This window comes from Sturnira hondurensis, unplaced genomic scaffold (genome assembly GCF_014824575.4).
Source record: "Sturnira hondurensis isolate 20B ecotype Veracruz unplaced genomic scaffold, ASM1482457v3 Scaffold0004136, whole genome shotgun sequence".
In the NCBI taxonomy this organism is placed as follows: Eukaryota; Metazoa; Chordata; class Mammalia; order Chiroptera; family Phyllostomidae; genus Sturnira; species Sturnira hondurensis.
In genome coordinates, this window is record NW_028076767.1 from 31,002,448 (window position 1) to 31,029,728 (window position 27,281).

At 50.6% G+C, this 27,281-nt stretch overlaps 1 protein-coding gene across 2 annotated transcripts; it reads right to left on the minus strand.

Annotated features, from left to right (window-relative positions):
- Window positions 1-264: 264 nt before the first annotated feature.
- On the minus strand, window positions 265-25,169 carry FKBP1A (FKBP prolyl isomerase 1A). Of its 2 annotated transcripts, none has more exons than XM_037044277.1 (5): window positions 25,011-25,169; window positions 24,881-24,928; window positions 6,205-6,317; window positions 3,160-3,324; window positions 265-1,324 (listed from the first exon to the last, which is right to left on the minus strand). In XM_037044277.1, the coding sequence occupies exons 1-4, from the start codon at window positions 25,045-25,047 to the stop codon at window positions 3,196-3,198; spliced, it is 327 nt and encodes a 108-aa protein (XP_036900172.1). In that variant the 5' UTR covers window positions 25,048-25,169; the 3' UTR covers window positions 265-1,324; window positions 3,160-3,195. The 2 variants fall into 2 exon arrangements, with proteins under 2 accessions (XP_036900172.1, XP_036900171.1); XM_037044276.1 differs by having other exon boundaries at window positions 265-1,321; window positions 25,011-25,168.
- Between the last annotated feature and the right edge of the window lie 2,112 nt (window positions 25,170-27,281).

Below are 27,281 nucleotides of genomic sequence, written 5' to 3' on the forward strand. Positions count from 1 at the left end.
CTAGCACAGTGCTTGACCCAGAACATGTATTTAATACACATTCGATGAGGGGTGAGGGGTGCTCCCCGAGGACCCCAGCCTGACCTCAGGCAGCTCCCTCCACGGGCGAAGATGCAAACCCAGGCCACCCCCACCCCCCAGAGACATCAGTGGGGAAGGATGTCCCTGCTGCGGTCCTGCACCCTCGCTGTCACACCTCCAACCCCATCTCCCCCGCACCAAAAGGCAGGGGGGCACCTGAAAGCAACCACCGTCACACCGAGCTGAGAAAAGCCAGCGTAAAGCACTTTTATTGCAATAATAAAACTTGAAACTCATATGTAGTGCAGGAGAGGAGGGTGGGGGTAGGCAGCAGTAATTTCTCTCACCAAATCACTACACAGGACAGCAAAGGAGTGAGAGGGGGAGGAAAAGCGAGGAAACTTTGAGATCGGCAGGGGGAGGTGAGCATCAAAAAACAGGAGATGCCGAAGCTGTGATGACCAGCATCGTTTTCTTAAGACAGCACTCAGGGATTTGTCGTGGTGGCTGGGCTTTCACTGGGTTTTCAGTGTCTACGAACAGCACCTTCGATTTAAACTTTCGACTAAAGTTCTCAAAATTTAGGAAGTGGAGCCTGGATAGCTATGACATTATAAAAGTCCTGAATATCTATTAGAAAAGAACCACAGGGTGGGGAAAAGCCAGGCCACGAAGAAGGCTTCAGAGGTCCCTGCTGGCCGGGACAGATACCTGCAGTGTCCAATGTCGCAGTGAAAACGATTTGCTTTAAAAGGCAGAGGGTTTAAGGGGAGAGTGGGATGGAGCAGTGGGGGCGAGTCCCCCCCACCTCACTCCAGTTTTGGGTAGAGCTCTTGATCCAACCCAGAGACATCTCTCAACCTGGAGACCACTCGGCCCTCCGCAGCGCCCGGATCTGCTATGGCTTCGCAGCGCAGCAGCAAGAATGGTTAATATATAATAGATAAAAATTTCATCCAAAAAATAAAATAAAATAAAGATTCTTGCACCCCCCCACACCAATTCCTAGTCTAAAGTTAACCCATTACTTGTGCTGTTAATACTTGACTAATGCGATTGGAAACCTAGGTCCGAAAGACTGAAACTGAATCTTCACCCCAAAAGGAAACGAAAGAAAGTCAGTGAGGTTGGTGGCGGGTGGTTCAGGCCGACACACAAACGGGGAGGGAGAGGAGCGAAGCTGGGTGACGGAACACATTCAGTCGGGCGGATGTCTATACAGAGTGTAGTGGGACATCAGGAAAGCTCCGCATAGATTCGCGTGTGCGCGTCGGGGGCGGCAGGTCCCTCCATGGCACATCTGCTGGGGACAGAAAACTCGTGAGTTCCAGAGACTCAGGCCTCTTTGTGTGCAGTGGGGACAGCCACAAGGCTGGCTGCCGAGCCACGTCCCTTCCCAACAGCTGTGAGGTCTTCCTTGGACCCAGCCACTTCTGCCCCGGCTGGGGAGGGCCAGCTGGGCAACCCCTTCCTGCTTAAGCTGCTCTTCTTTTTAAAACCCAAGGTTAAGTTTATCCTGCCGAGGACGGCAGGAGGGGCAGTCCACCAAGGCCACCCCTACTGTCACTGGCTGCACATAGGAACTACCTCGAGGCTTTAAAAAACCCTAACACTTGGGTCCCAACCCAGAGACCGTGCCAGCTGCGCCCGGGCCCCAGAAGAGTCTGAAGAGCTCCCCAGGCGCCTTCAGTGCGCAGAGCCCCAGGGTGGTGTCCCCCACGCTGAACAGTCTTTGTGCATCGACCTGAACCTGTAACTGCTCTGGGGCTTGCCTTCAAGACCCTCGCAGGAAGCTCTGAGATCTTTGGCAACGCACAGGGAGGCCTACACCAGGGTACCTCGGAGCCCTTCATTCCCTCTCCTTTGTTCCCCATCCTGCATCCTCCCAGATTTACAGAAGCCTGTTCCCAAATGGGAGTAACTCCAAGGCTCCCTCAAGTACATTTATGTTCAAAGGACTTGGCTTTCAAAGAACAGGAGAGAGGGTGTGGACTAGGTGTACTTAGGGCAGAGGGAGGCTCTCTGAACTGTTGGGAGTTCCCTCCTGGCGGGAACGTCAAATGGAGAAGCCGGAGTCACCAAACCTGAGCACGCCTGCCTGAGCCGGGTGTGCAGGGCTCAAACCTCAGACAGAGAAAATACCTATCAATCAGCAAAGCCCCTCTCCTGAAAGCAGGCCACAGCAGGGCAGGGCTGTGCCACAGCAGACAGCGGGCAGCCACTCAGTGGAGCTTTCAAACAAAAGCACTCTTCCGGCCCCCGGCTCCGCCCTCTGGGTCCAGGGGCAGGAGGGAGCAAACACTGAGGTCCTGGGCCCCTGGAAAGGTGACTCGCGCTCCCACACAAAACATTTTGTGTCACTGGGATATGAAGTTTGGTTTCCCAGAAGAGAAGGTAATGGGAAGGAAAAGTCCAGGAAAGAAAGGCACGAAAGGGCTTCTGGTTGTAGTTCGCCACTGACTGACTGTGATCCCGTCAGGCGCTTTTCTCTGGGTCTCAGTTTCCTCACCTGTCGCACAGGAAGGCTGACTCAGGTCCCTGAGAGTCCTTCCCAGGACTGTCTGAGAGCACCCTCTACACTTCAGTAACACCCTCTGGCCTCGCTTTCCACCCTCTGTACACTGGCCTGCTGGCCCCCACCGCCTGGACTTGCTCCCCAGCGGACAGTGCCCCTCTTACGTCATCCGACAGGCAGAAACCACAGACTACGGGGGAGGGAGGGGCACAAGCCAGGAGAGGCTAAGCAAAGCCATCACCAATCTTACTGCTAAAGATCTAAAATATGGACACTAAAATTCTGGCCTGTGCTTCCAGCTCCCACCTGAGGTTTAGTTTATAAGCTACACACAGAAATGCTTCATTTAAATAGCAGTCACCCTCGGCTACCCCATCCCTGTGAGTACATTCAAGAACATACGGCCCCCTCTCCCACCTAGCCTTTACATTCAAGGTGCACACCGATCACCAAGCCTGCAGGCACACCCACAGAGGGGAGTGGGGGCGGGGACACCTGCAGGCACACCCACAGAGGGGGAGTGGGGGAGGGGGCATCTGCGGCTCTCTCCACCACCCATCGAATGCTGAGCGAGACACAGGGGAGCAGAGGGAGTACAGGCCCCACAGCAGTGAGTTCCTTACCCAAGAACAGGGAGCTCGGGGAGGAGGCTGTTCCTGTCATTCCAGTTTTAGAAGCTCCACGTCAAAGACCAGAGTGGCGTTTGGTGGGATGATGCCCGGGTGCCCAGTGGCACCGTAGGCGTAGTCTGGGGAGATGGTCAGTTTGGCTCTCTGGCCCACACTCATCTGTGAAAAGAACGAGGGAAAAAGAATCAGCTGGATGCACTCAACTGTCTCCGTAAGAAGCTTGAGTGTCCTTTGTCCAGGACGGTCTGAGTAGCACGTACAAGCAACTGTGCAGCTGCCTGGGCACCGGGCGACGCCCCTACCTACGCAGGACGAGGGGGTCGGCAGTCAGGTGAGATGTGCCTGCAATGGCTACAAGGCCCAACAGCAGGGAGAACGCTCTCGAATTCCCCACCAGTCAGGCCCCGAGACTGCCTGCCGAAGTCTACTGACCCGACTCCAGCGGCCAACACTCCAAAGGTGTCGCCACCTTAGTCCTTCAGTGGCTTCCCCCCAGTCAGAGGATGTGGTAAGTGCCATCAGTGCTCTTGACAAAGGAGTGCTGGGAACAAAACTTTGCTTAAAAGACACAGGTGTCAGGACCCAGGACCCCGAGAGAAAGTGGGATCTGGGGCAGTCTCCTTTTCTGCACTCAGTCCTCATGCTTCATAAATACAGAAACACTTCAAAAAGGACAGCATAATTTTACGGAGTACAAAGTAGCATGGTATAAAACCTACCACCTGTGTGAAAAAGAAAAATATTTACATATTTGTACCCGCCTATATAAACCACCTATATAAATTTTCTACAGTGGCCAGGGTGGAGGAAAGATTTTCGATTTAAAAAATGTTTGTACTTTCTTCATTTTCAAATCTAGTGCAGAAATGATTTAAAAATCTATTTTATGAAGAGCGAGCAGGCTCTCTGCTGCATCTCTGCCCTCTAACCACCTCTCTGAAGACCCCACGCGAGCACCCTGGCACTCCGACCCCACCCGAGGACGCGGCGGGCTGCGACGGGGTTTCCCACACAGCGCCGAGGCCACAGCGCTGAAGCCATGCTTCCTGAAGCTCCCTTCGGAGACAGGGACGTGTGAGACCAAGGTGGTAGGGACACTCAAAAAAGCATGTGGCTTAATCTGATAAAATTCACAACTATCATATCCTTTTGCCCAGCAATTCTACTTCCAGAATCTTCTGCTAACAACCCAAACATCCATCATAAGGGGAGACCTGTCAAAGGCACATCTCACTACGGATCGGCCACTAGAAAGAATGCAGTGGCTTTAAATGTGCTAACACGGAAAGAAGCCCGAGCTGCCCAACACACTTCTCTGATAAGCTGCTGAGTCGGCACCTGTGGCAGGATTGCACACCTGTAAACAGGCAACACCAGAACAGTATCAACACAAGGGGAACGGGGTGCAACATGATCCCCCGCCGCCCTTCTGTGCGCTCTGCTGAAGAAACTCTGGTCAGGTGTTTAAACAAAGACGGCCTATGGAGGTCCTGAAGCACCCAGACTCTCACGAATGAGAGCTGTGATTGACCCCCAAGTACACTGGGTCCAGGGGAGACTGGGCGTCAGGCCTTGCCAAGCCTGGAATGTGAAGCAGGCTGATAACACTATCTTGGTGGCAGTTACGGCTCTTGGAACACACAACACAATTACTGTTCCGGGGCTGGAGATGGGCTGCGGTGTGGACAATGGTTGGCATGGGAGATGGGGGCTGGGCTGCAGACCAAGAGCTAGCCAGACGCGGGGGGTGGGGCACAGGATGAGACAGAACGGTGTAGCTGGCAGGGCTTCCAAAGGGAAGTAAACCCTTTTTTTACTTTGTACACAAAGATCCTTTCCTTCCTACACTACCAAGGCTCTGCCCCGCAGGGACAGAAATCCAGACACCCAGGAATGGGGTGCCTTAGAGTTCCTGAAAGGTAAGCAATTTATTTGGTGATAAATCAGTGATTATATAGAAGTGGAGCAATGTGTATTCTAGAGAAATCTTTCTTTTCACTTTGGCAAAGCTCCAATCCTCTTGGGTCAGAGGGAAACAGACTTAACACTGACATGCGGGGCCTAATTATAAAGGCCACGGGGCCTCGGGTCACTGTGATCATCCCTTCAGCTGGTAGGGCTCCGTGGAAGGACAGCATCGGGGTGGGGGTGGGGGGTCTGGCAGCCCTGGGTCCCCTATTGTCCACTGGGAATTCCTTCGCTGGCAAACAAAAGCTGTTTACACAGCGGGGAGGGGAGAGGTGACGAAACAGACTCCAGACAGACAAGATGCCTTTATCCCTGAATGTGACCTCTCAGAAGTGGTCTGACAGAAGGGCCCACAATAACACAGACACAAATGAAAATGACCCCAAGATAACATCTGTCACTCACTGTGTCTCCCTGAAGCCCCAAGTCTAACAATACACTGCTGGCGGGGCTGAGTGGGGACAGGCAGCTTCAGAGGCCACTGGTGGCGGGCGGCTCACAGTGTGATCCCCACCGGTGGCAACTCGGCAGTATGTTAAAGACAGCGCGCACAGCCACTGAACCACTCGCTCCATTACTGGGGCCTCGCCTGTGGCAACGCGGGCTAAGTAAAGCCAAGTCCCCAATTAGTCGCTGCAGCCGGTTTACGATAGCAAAACACTGGAAACGCCCCAAATGGCCACCCATAGGGTGCTGGTCAAATAAATCAGAGCACACCCACCTAAGGAAACACTACGAAGCTGCAAAGAGAGCTTATATTTTATTATTTCATTTTTTTCCTGGTATGTAAAGTGTTTTAAAGACAAGCCCTGGCTGGTGTAGCTCAGTGGATTGAGCGTGGGCCTGCGAACCAGATGATTGCGGTTCGATTCCCAGTCAGGGCACATGCCTGGGTTGCAGGCCAGTTCTCAGCAGGGGACTCACAAGAGGCAACCATACATTGATATTTCTCTCCTCTACTTCCCTTCCCCTCTAAGGATAAATAAATAAAATCTTAAAACAAAAAACACAGATTAGACACAATTTAACAGATAGACACTCAGAAACAAAATAGAACACATGAGAGCATACCTGGGCAACCCCTTCTTCCCAGCCTCGGATCACCTCCTGCTTGCCTAGCATAAACTTAAAGGGCTTGTTTCTGTCCCGGGAGGAATCAAATTTCTTTCCGTCTTCAAGCATCCCTGTGAAAAATGCATTGGAACATGAGCAACAAGGAGTGATGACACAAGGCAAGCCAGAAGCCACCGGCGAGTGTGAGCCCCAGATGCCAGCACCAAAGGCCGTGGCAGGGTGTCCTAGGCCCGAGAAGAGACTTCGGAGTCCGGGGAGGAGTCCCTGTGTCCTCAGCAGGTCTCTAAGGAGTCAGGGTCGTCCCTCTACCCCAGGCTTGTGGCTGCTCTCCCCTGGCTCACAGCAGTCTGCCCTGGGTGGAGAACAGGGGCATGTACACTCTCCTTGCGTGAATTTCCAGTACTCTGTGGACTTCCTCCCGGACTCCCTGCGGGCCCTTCAGGCACACACAGTGGCTGGAAGTCATGCACAGTGTAAGAAACAAAATTCCTTCCTTAATCCGCCTGTCACCTTTTACAGAAATGTGGGCAGTGTTGAAATTGAACTGAGTTGCAGGGCACCACCTGTTGTCACAGAACCAGAGGAGCAGCACTGGAAAGGACACAGAGCTCTCACCAGTGAACCGCTGACAACTCCAGCAGAAATGTGGGCAGTGCTTCCGCCCCCAGTCAGGGACTGAGTTCGGCACTTTCCATATACAAACCTATCAAGCCCCCCCGGGACTGTCCCCTTTTCCCAGATGAAGGAACCGAGGCAGACGGAAGTTAAGTAACTTACTGAAGTAGTAAAGCTGGACTATAAATCCAAAAACCATGTTCATTTTACTATTCCGGTTTCCTGGAAGCCAGACAAACCACCACACACCCTCCACTAGACAGGAGATTTCCAGGGCCAGAGGGGCCAGAGGGTGCGTGCCCAGAGAAAAGAGTTAACAGACACCTGCAACTCCTCGTCCACAAGAGACCGCCAGTGTTGGTTTCTTCAGAGGCCAGCATCAGCCCACTGTGGCCACTGCCACTCAGGTCCTGAAAACCCTGGAACCAGGACCCCAGACAGGGGGTCAGCCAGCTGTTGCCATATAGTTAACAAAAGTTGATTCCACTGGAGGCCAAGGGAGGCACCCACCATGGTTCTGGGCACCACTGAGAATGCCCGGTAAGACACAGGATTTCGTTGTTTGCATTTTTGAGAGGAAGAGGAAAAATTCCAACAAAACCCCGACCTAAAAATGTCAACACTTTGACGTGGGAGGGGGAAGCAGAGATCAAGTGAGAGCTTTATCACAGGCACCAGACTATCTGTGCTTTGGCAAAATAGGAAACAGGGAGGGGGGCGGGGAGCAGGGCCACTGTCCTTACAGGCCAGGAGGGGAGACAGATGTCCTGGGGGCAGGCGCCTGTGACACTGCCTGAAGCCTGGGGCTGAGAGTGGAGGACTGAGGGACAGGAATCTACCCCTGCTAAGTCGGTGCAGAGCCAGGAACTGGCACCCCGGAACCAGCATGTTGGGGTGTACACGAAGCTTGTCTCTTAGCCAGAACAGAATCACTACCCGATTCAAGAAATGACAAATGGCAGGACTTAACAGTTCCTATCAATGAGTAACTGGGAGAAGAACAGGTCTCTACTCCCCATGCTACTCACTGCAGACGCCCCCTTCAGTCCACCTGTGTGAAGCTGTACTTCATACACCGAACTTTAGCATTTAGAGTGAGAGTAGGCAACGAAGAGCTAGGATCCTCAGATTCTTTTTCTGGCCAGACAGCACCTTTCCATCCACCCTCCTGAGACTGCTTGTAACAGAAACGAGGGAACCAATTCCCAGGCTCAGTAACCTGCTCAAGGTCAGAGCCAGTGAGCAGTAGGGTCTGGCTGTAGCAGCAACACTTCATTTGCCAAGGGGGACTGTGAGCTACAAAGGAGACTGAAGACCAGAAATAGCTTCTTCTGGGTCTGCATTCTTTATAGAGCAGACCTTGAGCAGGGCTCTGCGGCTTCCTGAGTAGCCACAGGGGTAAGTCACTAGGTGAGGAGCCCCTGTGGGAAAGAACCAGGGACGGAAAGGCGGTCCCTGACCCCTGGCTGTCTGCAAACGCTAGCTGGACAAAACCCACAGAGAAAAACCTGCCCAGAGAGGCACCTGGAAGCCAGGCTGTGGCACACTCCAGACTTTGGAAAATCCAGACTCAGCAACAACCCCTCCCCCACCCTGCTCTTTATAACCGACTATCAGCTTTCCAAGAGCAGCAACAGCCTAGCCCAGTGGGTGAACGGCAATCAATCTAAACCTTTCTCCTATACCAGGGTGGGGGTGGGTGGGGCATACGGGTCAGTTTGGGCACTCAGACCAACTGTGGTCTCCTGGAACCTTGCAGGAAAAGACATGTCTCACTGGTGAAAAAGACAAACACACTCAGGAAAAAAGCTGCTGCCTTCCCTTCCTGCTGAATGCTGCTATGTGAGGATGTGATGTCTGGAACCATGGCAGCCACCTTGTACTATGAAAAGGTCAGGAGCACCACAGACTAGTCCTTCCACGGATCTGAACCAGACCCAAACCACCTCCCTCAACGCTTCTGCTCTAAGGTGATTAAAAGTCTGCTTTGCTCTAAGTCAGGTTTTCAGTTACTTGCGGCTAAGAGTGACCTAAATGGTGTATGAGGTACGCCTTTACGTGACGCTTCCTTAGCACGCCCTGCTGTTGTGCTGCCAGGAGAGGAGTAACAGAAATGAACTCCAGAACCCACACCACGAAGAGCTGTCACCGATTGTGACGGCAGACCAGCGTGTTGTGTCAGGACCCAGGACACACATAAAAATGTGTCAGTGAAACACTATTGTAACAATTACCACATGCAGCACACTTCTCACTGTTAAAGAGAATGCTGACTGTGACCCCTAAATTTATGTCATGATACACTAATGGGTTGCCACTCACAGTTTTAACAACACAGTACACCTGTGAAAGGATTCTCCTACTTCCTGCCAAATTTGAACGTGCCCCAAACCTGGGCAAGGTCGCATCTGACTGCTGTGAAAAACTACAGGGCACTGAGACAGACTCCCTCACTGCCCGCGCACTCCTCATGCTCATTGCCAAACAACCTCCCGATGTCATGTGCCCCCATCCCACTGTGCGCACAGGTGAGATGCTTCAGTGTCTGACGGTACCAGACTGGGGGCAAAGGCGGACCCTGCCTCTCCCTGCCGCTGAGCCAGCCTGGAGAACTGGATACTCTTCACCAAAGAGACTGTCGGCCTGGGAAAACATCTAACCCCAGTTCTCTTAAGCTCTTCTGGGTCATTGAGGGGCGGAGCCTCTTTACGAAACCATAAGCGTCAAGTAGAATTTCTGAGTACGAGGGCGTTAAGTAGGAGCTCTGGCAAGGATCGCATTTGCCTACCCCACTTCAGATGAGCTGCTGTGCCTGGGAAGAGGACGTGAGCCTTCCTCCAGAACGCCAGGCCACAGCGAAACCTGAACCCTGAAGTTCTCTAATGCAGTCTCACCCACTCCCTTGGAGGAGAAACCTTCACGGGGAGGGGCCGAGTGCAGGCGCTGGTACTGGTGGGACCCCTTCGGCCAAGGAGGGATTTCCTATATCTAAGTCTGGAAGGTAAACAATATCCCCAGACTGAGCAGAAGGTCACACAACTGGCACAGGCTGCAGGGCAAGGAGGTGCTAGGGACAGGCTCCCTTGGATGGGGAGGAAGAGACCACTTCATATTGTGTACGGCTGTGGGCTGTCAGCAGCGGACGCAGCACAGGAAGCAGTGCCCACTGAGAAGCAGGAATGAAAGCGCTTAGAGGACTTTCTGCAGGGGGAATGGGGCTGGTCAGTGTTGAACGCACGATGAAAGACAAGCTGTGACATCAAAACAGGTCACAAGTTTGGCCAAGATGGAGGAATAGGGATCATATTTACCCTCCCACCTAAACAACCCAAAGCAAAACAAAACCAAAAAACCCCCAAACAAATAAGAAACATAACAAACAACCTCGCCCCCCATAACAAACAACCCTGCCCCCCCCATAAAAACGGAGCAAATCAATCCAGATATTAGCTTAAACAATGGTTTTTAAGACACTGACCACCTCAGCGAAGGACAGTGATTCTGGAGGGATGGGAAACCAACAAGGCGAGCCCTGAAACCGCCCCCACTCGCATCCTTGAGAATTTCCAGGGAGAGGGAACTGGGATGGAGCCCAAGGCAGCCCGAGTCCACAGATACATACCAGGGAGGAGAGCTACAGAGAAATCTCCAGAGCGTTGCAGAGGGTCCCTATGCAGTGTTCAGAGAGGAATAACGAGCACGTGCCTGAGGAAACTACCCAAGGCCAGGAGAACCACCCCCAACATTTAGGAGGGTCTGTGCCTGTTCCTACTCGCCAGGCAGGAGAAGGTCACGAAGCACTGGGGTAGGATACTCAGGAAGGTCTGAGGCAAGATCTCTGAAACTGTTTCCAAGTAACTTATGTGCTTCCCAATACAAAGCTCAGGATCATTTACAGGAATGAAAATACCCAGTACCAGCCCTGGCTGGTGTAGCTCAGTGGATTGAGTGCGGGCCTGCGAACCAGAGGATCGAGGTTCGATTCCCAGTCAGGGCACATGCCTGGGTTGCAGGCCGGTTCCCTACAGGCCAACCAGCAGGGGACACACTAAAGGCAACCATACATTGATGTTTCTCTCCCTCTCTCCTTCCCCTCTAAAGATAAATAAATAAATTTAAAAAAAAAGAAAATACCCAGTACCCCGAAAGGTACAATTCATGTCTATCATCCAAAGATTACCAAGTATGCGGAGAGGCAGGCGAACAGACCCACAATGCAAAGACTTAATCAACCAACTGAAACCAACCCAGAACCGACACAGATGTTAGAATCAATAGAGGAGGAGAGTGAGATTCAAATCAAACTTCAAATGCCTGAGACTAAAACTACACGGGGCTGGAACGACTGCATACCCACAGGCAGAAGGTAAAAATTCGCATCTGCACTTCACAGCAGGACCTGTATCAACTCAAACACAGGTAACAGATCTAAACACAAACAAGAAACCTATAAAACTTCTGGAAGAAAATAGGGAAATAATCATTATGGCTGTGGCTCAGGCAACAATTTCTTATATATGAAGTCAAAAAGCATAATCCATAAGAATAAATGGAACTTCACCAAAATTAAAAACATCTGTGCTTTAAAAGAGACTTTTAAGAGAACCCAAAGTTAAGTCACAGACTGAGAGAAAACTCTTTGCAAAGTATATATCTCATAAAGGACTTATGTCCAAAATATATAAAGAGCTCTCAAAACTAAACAAGAAAACAAACAATTCAAAAAGGGGAAAAAGTTGAACAGCTGTGTCACTGAAAAAGACACACAGATGGCAATTAAGTACATGAAAAGACGCTCAACATTATTAGTCACCACAAAAATGCAAATACCACTAGGAGGCATGACTATTACTGATTAAAATGAGTACAACTAAGAAGACTGATCATACCGTGCATTGGTAAGGATACGGAGGGACTACTCACAGATTGACGATGGGATTAGATAACGGGAAAACCACTGTGGAAAAGAGCCTGGTAGTTCAGGTGAAACCTACACCTCGCATGGGACCCAGCCACTCTACTCCTGGATATTCATACACGAGAAATGGCAGCCTGTGTGCACACAAAAAGACTCACATACAAATGTTCATAGCGGATTTACTACTTGTAACAGCCCATACCTGGAACAACCCAATCATCTGCTCACCGGTGAATGGATAGCAAGTATATCCACACAGCAGAAAATTATTCAGTAATAAAAAGGAACAGACTATTAACAGATGAGGATAACAATAATCTCAAAATAATTATACCAAGCAGAAGAAACTAGACAAAGATTACAACTGACACCTGAAATTAATATGATATTGAATGTCAACTGTAAGTGAAAAGTTTAAAGAGTATATACTGTACGATTCCCTTTACATAAAGGCTCAGAAGATGCAAATTAATCTATGCTGACAGAAAGTGTATCTGTGATTGTTGGAAATGGGAAGTGAGGTTCCAAAGGGTAACAAAGAAACACACCAAACTTACGAAATTGCAGACGTCATAGATGGCCAGTTTATCGGATGGCAGTTACGCCTCTGTAAAACGGTTCTTCTTCGTAAAGGGAAAAATGGGTGGTTTACTAAAATCCCACACGTTTACCTACTACACCCAACCTGGCAGTCGACGGTGAGGGCTCCCTGCGGCGCCTGGGGCAGGAGCGTGCGGGCGGCGAGTCGAGCCCCCGCAGTTGCTCCCACTTTAACTGTGGGCAGCTCCGCGCCAGGCCCTCGAGCCCTTCACCGGTGGAACCTCCTGCCAAGCTGGTGCCACAATTTCATAGAGAAAGCACGCTCTGCTGAGCAGAGGCGACTGAAGTTACAGTTCAGACGTGACGGCTGACACTCTTTAATCCCCAAAGTGGCCACTCTTAGCGAAAATCATCGCCAGAACAACTTTCTATTTCTAGAACTGCCCAATTTCATTTCTGACCACACACAAACCTATACACCTTATGTCCCAGAATCTGCCTGGGATAGGTCCATATTCTCCATTTCAAAAACTGTCTTGAGGTCATAGACCTGGGCTCAGAGCCCTATATCCCTGTGGCCCTCCGTTCAACTCCTGGCACTCACAATGCTGGCACTCAGGGGCATTCTCAGATCTGCTCCCCTTGCACGGTTTTAAGAACCAGCAGGACAGGCACGAGGCTTCCGTATTTAGACCTCTCCCCTCTACGGTCGTAAGAATCTGAGGGGCAATCCCAGAATGACAGTTTTTACGTTCAGCATCTTTAAATTACTGATCAGTGAGAAAAATGTGAAAATTTGGGGTCTCCAGTTGAAACCGCAAGACCATGAGAGGAGCGAAAGGTACAGGTGGCCCTGGCTGAGGGACTCACTTGATTGGAGCATTGTCCCATACGCCAAAAGGCTGGGGGTTCAATCCCCACTCAGGGTATGTAGAGGAGGAAACCAGTCAATGTTTCTCTCCCCCTATTCCTTCTTCTCTTTCTCTCTTTTTAAAAGATTTTATTTATTTTTAGAGAAGGGAAGGGAGGGAGAAAGAGAGGGAGAGAAATATCAACGCGTGGTTGCCTCTTGAGTGGCCCCCACTGGGGACCTGGCTCACAACCCAGGCATGTGTCCTGACTGGGAATGGAACCTGTGACCCTTTGGTTCACAGCCTGCACTCAATCCACTGAGTTACGCCAGCCAGGGCTCTCTTTAAAACCAATAAATATATCATCCAGTGAGGATTAAAAAAATAGCAAGCAAACAAGTTACGGTTGCATGAGGGACTGTTCTCTGGCTGCAAAGCAGTTGATGTCATTTTCGTCTGGGTCTCCTCCCAAACTGTTCAGCTGTTCTTGGGGAAGAACCAGACGCCAATCCTTGGAAAGGGAGCATGTGGGCTTTAACAACAACAACAACAAAGGGCGTGGGGAAGTGTCCTGAGTTCATCCCCCACTCGGCACGCTGCTCTTTCCTGCTGCTCATGTCTTTGAGGCTGCTCTTGCTCCGCAGGAACCAGAAGAGGTAGACCCGGCCAGCAGCTCCTGAGCTCAGCGCCCCAGGACTGTGCTCCTGGTGCTTGGCCCACGTCACAGAAACAGTGGTTAAGACCCATGGCCAGGATTTAGAGATTGGAGAGGACCACTTGGTTATTGTTTTGCCTATGATCCCATAGAAACAGCGTCACGTCCAGTGTATTCTGCTTCGCAGAAGGCAAAGTCACCGCACACCCACAAAGGGATAAAGGAAGATGACGGAAGGAGGCATCTGTAGTTACGGTTCTAGCACTCGTAGTTACAGCTCAAGACTCACAGTGTGGTTTTCAGTTGCTGATGCATCTTTGCAGGTGGTTTTCACAGGCAGCATGTTACAGGGTCCAAATATGGGAAGTTTTAAGATTAAAAAACAAAACACTCAAACCTAAATCAAACCATGGCAACAACAAAGGGGTACATCCCAAACCCCAAACTTTCATAACAAATAAAGTTCTTGCCATTTACAGCTGGGAGACAGAGAAAAGGTTTCTATTTTTATCTCAATAGGTAGTTTCTTAAGCACAAAAAGTCCAGTGGTTGAATGGAGGTGGAGGAACCAAATTCAAAGTTGCCACTGTTTCTGTAGATTTGCACTTGAAGCCACCGGGAACATTTCCATGTAAATGGACAGACTGACTCAGGCACAAGTGGGTATACTGACTTAGACATATCTGTTTCCCTTCCTTCTTAATATATATACACACTCTCTCAAACACCTTTTACTTAACTGCTTCACCAGACTCCTATAAGACCCACGGCCTGCCCTGGCTGGTGTGGCTCAGTGGATTCAGCACCAGCCTGTGAACCAAAGGGTCACCAGTTCGATTCCCTGTCAGGGCACATGCCTGGGTTGCGGGCCAGGTCCCCAGTAGGAGGTGAGTGAGCATCAGCAACACACTGATGCTTCTGTCCCTCTCTCCCTCCCCCCTTCTCCACCTATAAATAAATAAATCTTTAAAAAAAACCACCGCAGCCTGCATAGCCCCAGTGCGGTGAACGCTCCCTCCCCACCCCAGTCTCTAGCTCACCCCCATTCCCTTTCCCACCTGAGTTCTATGCTTACCAAGGGTCAGTCAGCAATGTTATTCCCACGTCCACTCGTCTCAGTTTTACTTGCTGAGTATTAATAACATAATTAAATAGTATGTATATAAATGACAGATGAGTGTGGAGAGTTTGGAAGACTCAATAAACACGAATCTCTAAAAAATATTGCTGGCGAATGACTGTGCGCAGGCGGGACCAGTGTGTTTGGAGAAAACCTAAAAATCTAGAAAGGCTGGCATTTAAATGACCTTACAACGGCTTCTGCTCTATTTTGAAAGAAGCCAAAACTAGGTTTTCCAAGAACCTCAATGGTAAACTCTACCAGAAGAGACATCCTAAAAGAAAAACATGCTCATTTAGCCAATGAGTTATGTTTGGATTTGAAATGTTTACATACAGCATGTCATTTTTATGATTAATGTTATCAACTATCCACTTGTTGTAACCATGATGGGTGAAGAGATTCTACCCACTGAGGGAGCTAAGAGGTATTAATTCAAAGTTCATGTCTCTGTCCTGTTTCCGAGTCTCTGAGGTTGCACCCACAGGGCCCCTTCCTGAACCGGAGTTCTGAGAGCTCATGGAGTGACCGAAGGTCGAATGCCTGTCCAAAGACAAGACCAGGTTCCTTCTCCCCTCACACAAACCGAGTATAAAAATACTTCCATCTGGAAATGCTTCTAACCTTTGGCTAAATCCCTCTAGCTGGAAAATGTGTTTTCAAAGGAGGACCCATGACCAAAAAGACACGGCAATCCCAGAACACGAACCGGAAAGCATGTTCTTTCTGGGGCTTGCCTTTCCATTTTCCACTTCATCACAAGACACATGGGACTGCCACATTAGCCACAATGAGGTACATCTCACACTAGTCAGAATGGCCGCCATCAAGAAATCAACAAACACACGCTGGCAAGGATGTGGAGAAAGGGGAGCCCTTTTGCACGGTTGGTGGGTGCAGCCACTGTGAAAAGTAGTAGAGAGATACCTCAAAAAATTAAAAATGGATCTGCCCTTTGACCCAGTGATCCCACTTCTGGGAGTATATCCAAAGGAACACAAAACACTACTTTGAAGAACATAAGTGCTCCTATGTTCACTGCAGCATTATTCACAATTGCCAAGATATGGAAGCAGCCCGAGAGTCCGTCAGTAGATGAGTGGATAAAACAACTATGGGACATTTACACATCAGAATTCTGCTTGGCTGCAAAAAAGAGAAAATTTTACCCTTGGCGACCCAGCATGAATGGACCCGGAGAACATTATGCTGAGTGAAACAAGCCACTCAGAAAAACACCATATGATTTCGCTCATATGTGGAATCTAATGAACAAAGTGAACGAACAAGCAAAACAGAGACAGACTCATAGATGGAGAGCAGATGACGGCTAATGGAAGGGGGATATTAGGGGGTGGAAGGACTGGGCAAAAAAGGAAAAGGACTCGTGGACATGGACAACAATGTGGTGATTGCTGGGGAGGGCAGTATACGGGGACTAAATGGTGATGGGGAAAAAAACATTAAATAAAAAAACCCCAAACTGTCACATTATGTTTCATGGGGGGGAGGGAAGAACAGATGCACAGAAGGAAACACACTGGAAATAGCAGAAATACATACGACCTTTACTTTTCTTTTGTTTTCAGTTTTCCAGAAAACACAGAGGCAGGAGGCTATAGAGTACAATGGTTAAAAGCATCGGTTCTGGAGCTTGGCTCCAGATTATTATAGCAATTCCTTCCCTGGCCCTCCATGCTTCTTTGCCCTTGCTCTCTTACAGTTTAAACTTGACACAGCAGCCAGAGGGACATTTTATAGAAACATAAGTCAAAGCCTACTACCACTCAAAACCTTCCCACGGCTCCCATCTCACTCAGAACAGAAGCCCGAGTCCTCGCCACGGCCTACCAGACCACGTAAGAGCCACTGCCCAGCACGGCCACCTCTCGGACCTCACCTGGTTACGCTCCTACTTCTCTACACGGAGAACTCTGTTTCCTGCTGCTCGGTATACACACCAGCGGCGTGCCCACCCTGGGGCCTTTGTCCTTGCTGTTCCCTCTGCTTAAAACACTCTTACCCAGAGAGTCCCATGGATTATCCCTTACTTCCTTCAGGTCTTTGTTCAAATGTCACTTTCTCCTTGAGGCCTTCATCAAGTCTGTCTAAAACCTCAACCTTCTACTGTCTTCTCCTTAGCACTTCCTGGCTAAGGTACAATGTATTTTTTTTTTAAATTTTTAGAGAGGGGAAGGGAGAAAGAGAGGGAGAAAAACATCAATGTGTAGTTGCCTCTTATGTGGTCCCCACTGTGGACCTGGCCTGCAACCTAGGCATGTGCCCTGACTGGGAATTGAACTGGCGGTCCTTTGGTTCACAGCCAGAGCTCAATCCACTGAGCTACACCAGCTGAGGCTGTACAATGTATTTTTGCTTATTAATCATTGTTGCCATCTGTCTCTCACACTACAGAGTAAATCTACGACGGCAGACTGTCTTCTTCACTCCCACATCCTTGGTATCCAGAACAGTACCTTGCAGAAAAATCAAAGCATCTTCCCCCCACTCAAGGCCTTGCACGAACTTAAACCCTTTCTTCCTGCCTGACTGAGCCATACACACCCAAGACCGCGTGGCACTCACAGCCCCAGGTGTCTGCTGCTCCACGCGCCGCTCTTGTGAGGGCAGGCACCAGGGAAGGCACCTCCCACAAGCTAAGCATCTCGAGGGCAAGACTGAGGTGTCCCCTTCATTTCTCACCCATTTACTGAATGACTGAGAGAGGGTTTGGTGTGCTGACCTACGTGCAGTGGGTGTGAAAGGAAGAAGTGGTCACACTTTTATTAATCCATAAGGATTGGGCAAAGTCCAAAATGATGCAGATATTTTCTTTCTTATTCTAACTTAAAGGAAATAGAACGTTACAGCAATCATTATAGGAATGAGGGCTTTTCACACTGCAGCTAGAGCCTATGCCAGAATCATCCTAACGGACCACTCATTCAAACAGCTACTGAGTACCTACCTGCTCCACAGCCGGCAGAGATGGGGAGACCCGGGAGAATACCACCAGTGTGGGTCTGGCCTCCTAGAGGAGAGTGAGCGCCGATGTTAACTACACACGGGCTAACTGTGAGGAAGGCTAAGAAGGAAATAGGTGCCTTGTAGGAAAATCAGAGAGGGGTGTGCACATGTGCCTGTGTGAAGAACCACTTTAGGAAAGGGTCAGGGAGACCCACTGAGGATGTCACTTAAGCTGCGGTAAGGGCCTGCCTTGTGGTGGGGAATGGGAGCAGTGCGGGGACACCTAAGCATAGGGGCAGAGACCTTGCTGGAGGGCGAAGCTTGGTATGTGTGGGGAAACGAACGCAGGCCAGGAAGGTCTGTGCTCCGGGGAGGGGACGTGTACAGGCCACGAGAGCAAAGACAGCAGCATGCAGGAGCTGAATATTCCGCCTGCGTTCCTCCTTTCCTCCCACTTTTCCTGAACTGCTAGAATTTGTCTGGCTCAAGTTAAAAGGGGGTGGGGAAAGGAAAGCAAAGGCCCAGTTCAGTTCCTCGGCAGCAGGCAAAAAAAAAAAAAAAAAAAAAAAGAGGACTGGAAAAATAAAAATAAAGACAAGTCAACATTACCAGGATCACCAAAGGGATCACCGAAGAGCGCATGCTAAGTTATCCAAAACACCCCTGGCCTTTTCCATGGGAAATAGCAGGTGACAACACTATTTTTAGAGAAAACCCCAAGGCAGGCAAATGAGTCCCTGGTTTGCGAATACAGTGAACCCATTAGCACTTCACAAAAAAATCAGTTTTTAACCAACAAAAACCGTTCAAGTTAAAAGACCAATGGGTAAATCAGTGAATTTTATGGCACATAAATTGTGTCCAATAAAGCTGTTCATGAGAACAAGTCTGTGAGACGCACGAAAAGGAACCACGGCTCTTTGGGGAGGAGACCTCCACCAAGGCCGGAGCAGTGAGCCCGAGGCAGTGACTAAGGAAAAGTGGGGGCCCGTCAGAAAGGTGCGAAGGGACTCCTACTAGCAAAATTTGGGACCATGCATCAAAACCAATAACGAGCACCAATGATTTAAGGCCCTGAGTAAAATCTGTGAGTTCGCAGTAAACTAAAAACAAACCGACAGGGGGAAAGCCACTCACTGCCACTGGGGATGACTATAAAACCAAGTTCTCACTTTAAAAACTGGAAATTCAAGGAAAAGAATGAAGTTGTACCCTACTTTGCAGAATGGCAGCTAACAAATGCAGAAGGTATGAAAGAACTTGAAAGCGGCCACTTCGTAAATGCCAATGAAATGATTCACTGGTGTGAATACCAGCAGCAGGGAGAGGCTGACGAGGAGCCGGGCGCTCGCAGGATGTGCAGATTCCGCCAGACCGCCTGCTCCTTGCAACGGGGAAAATGTACATTTACGAGAAAGATCACATTTAGCATCACAAATAATACCGTCTCCCACAGGGTTCTGAGTATGAAGTATGCAGCATCATGTATGAAGTCTTCGCACTCGAACATCTGACCAGAAACCATACAGACACTCAGTTTCCAGGGTAAGGAAATTGGGGTGGTGGAAGGAGTCAGACAACACCAGGAGAAAGCAAGGAGGCAGACGTGGGTATTCGATAAGATTGAGTCTGCTGTCTTTGGAACAACAGGGTCATTAAAAGAAAATCAATGAGTGGACTCCTCTAAGTTGACACTACACACACAATATCCAACTGCAATGAGTAAACCTCAACTGGAGCCTATTTTTTTTTTAAACTATTAAAAACACTCTGAGGACAACTGGGGCAGTTTCAATATGAACTTGGTTTTAGATACTATGGAATCATTTTCATTTTTCTTAGGTGTGGCCAGCAAAATAAGGAGATTATTCTTACTCTTAGAGCATGCTCAAGTATCTGAGGTCAAGTGTCACGCTGTCTGCAACTGTAATGGCTCATCAAAACAAAACAAAACAAAGCGATGCCCCCCCCCCAACACAGCAGTGCATATCCTATAAACCGACAGAAACGGCCAATGTGGCAAAACGTCAGCCACCGCGGAGCCCAGGTGGGGAGCACCTGGGCATCTGCAGGAATCAAACCTACTTGGATTTCCGTCTGTCCCTGAAGATTTCACAAATGAGAGATGCATACACACGACAACACTGTGGGGGCCTCTGATCCATTCATTCAAGACCAGCAAGCCTCCTGCTCTCATCTGTGGGGTTCTGTATTTGGTGATCACTACCCAAAAGAAAGAAAATCACGTGTCCCTAGCAAGGTCTATTTTCAAAATGTTCAAATCTCATAATGTTAAGAAGACGTGGGGAGATAGAGGACTGGTCTCTTAACTTGCCCTCATAGGGAAGCTGGTACAGCCCAGCGCCGTCCCTCTCGTACCCACAGGGAACAACGAACACTATATACCTCCTTTGGTCCTCAGACCAAAAGAACAGCTACAGCTTTCTCAGCCATTATATCCTGTAGGCAACTCGTAGGACTGTTTTAAGAGGAATCCTAACTCAGATTCATCTCTTTTCTGTAGGTGCCTATCTCCCCATGTGTAAAACAAAAGGAGAGTGAGGTCCCCACCGCTCCTCCCCGACCCTAGACACCTGTACACAGGGGCCGCTCCGGGAGCTGCAGTGCTGGGGCCTGGTCTCTTTCTTTCTCCCGCTCTAGCTCAAGGTCACAGGGTGGGCGACCTGGACGAAAGACACGGAACGGAGGGGATACACTGCCCAGGACCGGGACACAGCAAGTCTCAATGACAGTACATGCAACCACAGCATCACTGCAGCCACGGTTCCTCCCAGAAGGCACCTGCCCCCGCAACTCCTCACACCAGGCACTGACCCTCCCGTTTAGAGATGGCACAGGGGAGCTTAGATAAGTGGGACAGTTTTCCCAAACACTCATAATGTGTCACAAAGGGTGGAGGCAAGGTGTGAACCCAATGAGGGACTCACATCCGCTCGGGGATGGCATCTACCTCTGTGTGCTCCCCAGGCTGGCACACTTTACACACTCAGAATACGAGCAGACGGCCCTGTGTCTGCCCTGGCCCCCCGAAGTTCAATGTCCATACAGTAGCCAGAAGGCAGTGGCCTACTACACCCAAGCCAGCTCATGATGCTCCAACGATCCCACCTTGCTCTGAGAAAAAGCTAATGTGCCTGTAACAATCTACGAGGTTCTACCATCCCCTCCTCTTTACCACTCCCCGCCTTACACAGCCCACGGCAGCCACGCCGGTCTCCTGGCTGTGCCCCTAATATACCAAGCATGCACCAGCCTCAGAGCCTCGTAACTAGCTCTTCCCTCCACCCGGAATACTCTTCTCCTAGACAGCCACGCCACTCACTCCCCAACTTCTTTTCGGCAAATATTAAAGTCATTTTGTCAGAGGCCTTTTCTCACTAAAAGTGGCAAGAACCCTCCCCAAGCCCTCACCCTGCTCTAATCTCTCCACAGTGCTTGCTTCTCGCCACTTCACGGCACGCCTTCATGCTACTGGTCTCGTCACCCAGGTAAGCCCCACCAGATCACGTCTTTGTCTGTTTAGTTCACTGTTGCTCATTCAACATCCGCTGTAGGAAATGAGGGCCCTATTGCAGCCCAGCCCGAAGAGCTGCAGCCGGCTACCTAAAGAGAGCAGGGGGAAGCCCCCTGAGGAGTCTCTGCTCAGGGCATGCCTTCCTCCAGACATCAGATCAGCTGCCAAGAAACACCCGGCGGGGAAGTGGATGGAGTAAAACAGAGAGGTGAGGGAAGACTGAGGCTAAAGGGCGGCTGCGGGCTAGTGACCCACGCCTGCTCTGAGAGCTCGGGTGCCCTCCAAGTGGACCTGCTGTGGGGATGGGCTGAGCGACCCTTGGTTTTCCTCAGCCAGAAGCCAGGCTACTGACAAATCCGAATCCAAGGACGAGATGTCAGCTACTATTAAGAGGATAAAAAAAGAATGCCTTCACAATCCACCTGAGGTTGCTCTGACAATGGCAGGCACGTGGCCTGCCGCTGTGAGTAGAGGGATGTAAGCCTCGCTCTGCGTCAGGGCAAACTCAGCAGCAATCGAGGGGACAAAGCTCCTGGAGGCAAGGAAGCAGCCGTGAGAACTCACCTGACCCTCAAGGCACACAGGTGGCCGGCTACCTTTCCACCTCCTCCCTCCCATCTTGGTGCCTGCCATGCTACTAGGAGCTGCCTGGCAGGTGACAGTCAAGTTTTCATTTTCCCTCCTGGCACCACCAAAAGGTGGCACAGGCCTTTCTTGGAGGCCATGCTCACGCTGCGCTCAGAGGGAGCCTGGAGAATGCCATCAAGTCTACTACTGGAGCCACCTGCAGTACTGAACATGTCCCTCTGGAAAAAGCCAGCCTGGCTATGCATACCTCTAGCAGCTGAGGGGGGACTTTGGAAGCACCTTACTACACTGCTCGTCCTCTGCACTGCCCCCAAATCTGCAGCAGCGAACACCTGGCCAGAGAGGACCGGATGAGCACGTGTTTACCGGACCTGAATCTGGGCCATGCAGGTTCTTCCTCCCAGAACTGAAATCACTGGGGTCACATGGCCCAGCAATCTGTGCTGAGACACTCAAAAGGAGACACACAAACTGAGGACAGGATTGGGGGGTGTGGGGCGGCGCTCAAAGGGGACTTCCACCATCCACCACTTGGGAAGAGAATAACTACTCTGTAACAGGAAACGACTGGTGCAGCCAGGCAGGAAAAGCAGACATGAAAACCAGGGTTATCATGAGAATTTCTTCTCCCTTCTTAAGGACCAGTGGGCTTCCTGTACTGGAAGACTCAGATTCTCCCACTGCCCTACTCCCAATCGTATTCCCTCCTTCACAGTGGCTTAAAAGCCTTAACTACCACAGATGAAATCTCAAAGCACCTACCCATTCCTCTCACACCCCCACAGCTCTTAAACAGGTTCTTCCTGAAGGCTGGTGGCAAAGGCCCACAGGAACAAAGCCATCGGCCTGAGAACAACCTATTCTGTGAGCACAAGCAGAGCGGACTTCTCACTAAGGCGTCTTTGTAGGGCTTCTCAAAAATGAAGTAAGAAAAGAAAGGTTTCGTCCTAATGCACGCCCAGGTCCTGATGCTGTTCTGGGAACGTGTGAGTGGGCGCCACCCTCAGGGAAAAACACAGACTCGGAGGGGAAGCACTGGGAGCTCTGATGGTTCTGGGTCCCACAACCATCTGCTCTCTCTGAGAGAGGCTCCAGACACGCTGTGTTGGGACAATTCCTCAAGAGGCACCGTGAAATGTGGTTCTGCCTGCATGCTGGTGTCCAGTCCTGCCACTGGCGCCAGGAGATGGGTAAGGGGCACAGACTTGGGCATGGGACTGATGTACAATAGTAGCCGACAGTCAGAATGTGGCAACTTACAAGTTGGAGGGCAGAAGGCGGGGTGCAGAAGTCACCTTGTCACCTGAGTCCAGTCTCTACTTAGCGGGCTGTGAGAACTGAATGAACTGCCCACAGCCCCAGCACTGTAAAATGCAATGGCTCCTCTTCTCACCCTACTGATCAAAAACAACCTACCCTGCGAGCTCTTCTCCACCAGTGCCCTAGGTTCAGGTGCTGACTGTGCCTTACAAAGACAGTTATTTAAAATGTCAAAGCCACTTTGCAGTTTCATTCACAGGCACAGAACTGTTCCCTACAGGGATGGGTTTCCTATCTCCTCCTTCAGTAGCCTTTCAAAAGGTTCTAGACCTTAACTCCCTCCACCCACTACCCTCATTCCTACCAGTAAAGGAAGACTTGAGAAATAAAAGGGCCAGAGAAATAAAAGGCTGCTGGAGGGGGGTTTTAGTTGCCCCCCCCACTTCCTAATGAAAGTCATTTCCCTCAACAGAGGGCTCCCCATCATGGTCTGGAAAAGAAGGGTAAAGCTTAGAAGGGTAGACCTGAGCAGCTCAGTCAGAACTGCCCACGGCCTACTACCCTGGAGGGAGAAAAGCAAGAGAAAGGAGAGAAGAAACAGAGGAAGTAGGAGGAGGAACAGAAGAAAGGGCTGGAAGGGGGAGAAAGGGGAAGGAGGAGGGGGAGGGAAAATGATTCATATCAGCAACTCCAGCTACACCAATCCCCCCTCCCTCCACCCACAGCCATGGAGTCTCCGCCTGCTCAGTCTCCCCACCCCCCTCCCCAATACAACCCAGAAGGACCTTGTAAGGGCATGGAATAAAAGATGGTCTCAACGCATGGACTCTGATGTCTGAATCCTGGCTGGGGGTCTACGATTTCCTACGCCTACATGATTTGTTTGTTGCCCTACCTGGGCCTCAGTTTCCTTATCTTTAAAATGGAGATGAGAAAAGTCTACTCCCAGAATCTAAGTGACACGTTCTACCATCCTGGGCCATCACTGCCACTGAAGCTTGGATGTGGAAGTGTCTCAAAAGTAAAAAGAGGTGGAAGACCGTGCAGATCTAGTTTGTCCATGGGTCAAAGCAATGCCTTGGGAACTGGGACGTTTCTCTACCGGCTCCACCCGTGGTGGAGGGACTGAAGCCCGACTTCTCCAGGGCGGGGAGAGAGGCGCCACCGATTGGGAAGTACCTCGCCCTTCTTATCTCCATCAAAGGGAGGGCCAGAACCGGGCTGGGGTAGGGAGAACGGGGTGTCAACCAGGACACAGAAATGGTGCAAATCCTTTCTGATGGTCCCTGGCCGGGGCTCTGCCAATTCCTGAGCGCGACCTGGGGCAAGTGACTTAGCCTACTCAAGCCTCAGTTTCCTCATCTGTACAGTGGGCATAAGGACAGCATCTGAAGCACAAAGTTGCTTGCGAAGGGCGAGATAATGCCAAGTCCGAGGTCTGCGCTCACAAGCGCTGGCTCTGACGGTGGCGGGTTCGGCAGGCCCAAGGCTGCCCCCTCAGGGGCGCTGCCACCACCCAGGCCTGAGCCTTGGGCCACGCGGGCCTCGCCGACGCCACGCCCCGGGCTTTTGCCCCCAGGCTGCGACTGGACCTGCCCCCCCCACCGCGGGCCCCTCGACTCACCCGTGTAGTGCACCACGCAGGTCTGACCGCGCTTCGGGAAGGTGCGCCCTGAGGAGACAGACAGACCGGTGCGGTGAGCGGATGTGCACGGCAACGGGGGGCCCCAGCACCATCTGAGGCGCCTACTCACCGTCTCCTGGGGAGATGGTCTCCACCTGCACTCCCATTGCGGCGGCGGCGGCAGCAGAAGCGGGACGGGCTGTCGGCGCGACGGGCGGTGTGGACCAAGACCAGACCTGGCGCTGGTTCCTCTGCTTCGCCTCCTCCCTCTGAGCGACGCCTGCGCACGCGCGCGCCCCCGCACGGCCCGCCCTACGTGCGCGCCACTTAGGACGTGCACGTCTCAGAGCCGGGACCTCGGAGGCCGGGAACCGGAAGCCCGGAAGCACCGTGCCTGGCGGGTGCCACTGCCTAATGGCAGTTTTTCCTACCCCCACTCTTATTTTCTCCTAGCGTTCAGCCAGGCTGGCATCTCTTTAATTACGTTTTGGCATCTGAAAGATGGGAAGAATATTTGGGGGTCTGCCGATGATTGGGAGACTTTCAGCAGGTTCACACTTCTGTACACGCTCATCCTGTAAAAAGGTGACTCTGAGAGGTTCGGCGCAGATGTGTGTTCAGGTTAGCATTCAATATATAGTTCAAGATAATGAGCTCTGCTTTTCTGTTGGAGGAGCGGTCATTAGGTACACTGGAGTCATTCATTCATACGTGCATTCCTAGCTTACATATATTCTTACTGAGCACCTGCTATCTGCCATGCATTGTGCTAGGTGCTGGGGAAACAGTGACCTCACAGAACTTACATTCTGGTGAGGGAGAGGTAGCCAATAACCACCCGAGAAATGTAAAGCTTCAGATCTGTCAGTATTGCGAAAGAGATCCATGGTGTTACGCTCTGAGAGGCATGGCAGAGGTGCCTAACTTAGCCTGGAGTGTACGGCAATGTTCCCCTGAGGTAGCCAGTTCTCCTGAGGTTAGCCAAGGTCTTAAGGAGTTGGCCGACTGTATGTGTTGGGCTGGGGGAGGCAGAAGGAGCATGGGGAAGCACTGTGGCAGGAGGGAGCATTGTGAGAGTGAGGACCTGAGGGAGGCAGATGGAATCTAACTAATCCTTTCCTGGGTCTCCCTGCATGTGCTCCTCAGGTGTTTCAAACATGATGTCAGAGTTCTTTGACACTCTTCCCATCATCTGTGTCCTGTTCCCTAGAATCTCAGGGACCTTGTGACTGAAGTTGCTGTCTCTTTAACAGTCCAGAGGCAGATAGGACAGTTAGCTTCACAGGCTCTCGAGAGACTCATGTTCCTTCTACTTGTGCCTCTCCATCCTTAGGACTCTACCCTCCTCCTCGTGGTACAAGCTGATGCCAATGTACTTGCATTCCAGACAGTGGAAAGAGGGCATGTGGAAGCACATCCCATCCCCTCTAAGTGCATGACCTAGAAGTTGCATACATTTCTTTTCCTCGTGAATCATTGGCTGCCACCTATTTGGCCAAATTTAGCTGCATGGGAGGCTGGGCAACATAATCTTCATTCTGGGTGGTCGTGTATCCAATGAAAAACAGGAATTCTGTGCCTATAGAAGAATGGAAAAACAGATATTAGTAGCCCCCCAAAAAGGTGGGGAGTCCAGCAGTTGACAGGACATTATCCTTCACCCCCTGCCCACATACACCCCTGCCACTCCCACCACTGCCAACACCACCTAGAGAAAGACTGCGGAGAGTTCCTGGGTTCAGTCTTCCCTGAAGCCCAGCATATGTGGCTCCCCTCATTTTCATTCTGGGATCTGGGGGCTTTCTCATGGCTCTGAATTGGGCATCAGTTCAAAACAGAGACCTGCCTTTGAGACGGTGTTCATCTCAAGCCACAGATAGAAGACTCTGGTTATTCTTCCCCATGGGGGCGTTCACCAAGAACTTCGTGTTTGTACTACCTCTTCACTGCTTTGAGAGAAGAACACGTGTGACTGCCATTCCAGCTACCAGTGGTGAGGTGTGGCCCAGGCCTAACATGAACTGGGCCCCAGGACTGGTGTCTGCTGTGCCACACAAGGGTCACCAAACATTTGTTTGATTTTTTTTAAAGTAATTGACCCTGGCTGGCGTAGCTCAGTGGATTGAGCGCGGGCCTGCGAACCAGACGATCGCAGTTTGATTCCCAGTCAGGGCACATGCCTGGGTTGCAAACCGGTTCCTTGCAGGCTAACTACCAGCAGGGGATGCACAAAAGGCAACCATACATTGATGTTTCTCTCCCTCTCTCCTTCCCCTCTAAAAATAAATAAATAAATAAATCTTAAAAAAAATTATAAAAAGTAATTGAGAGCATTCCTTTCCAAGTTAGTTTGGACACTATGTTCATGTATAGCCTAATTATTTTTTTTAAAAAAATTGAT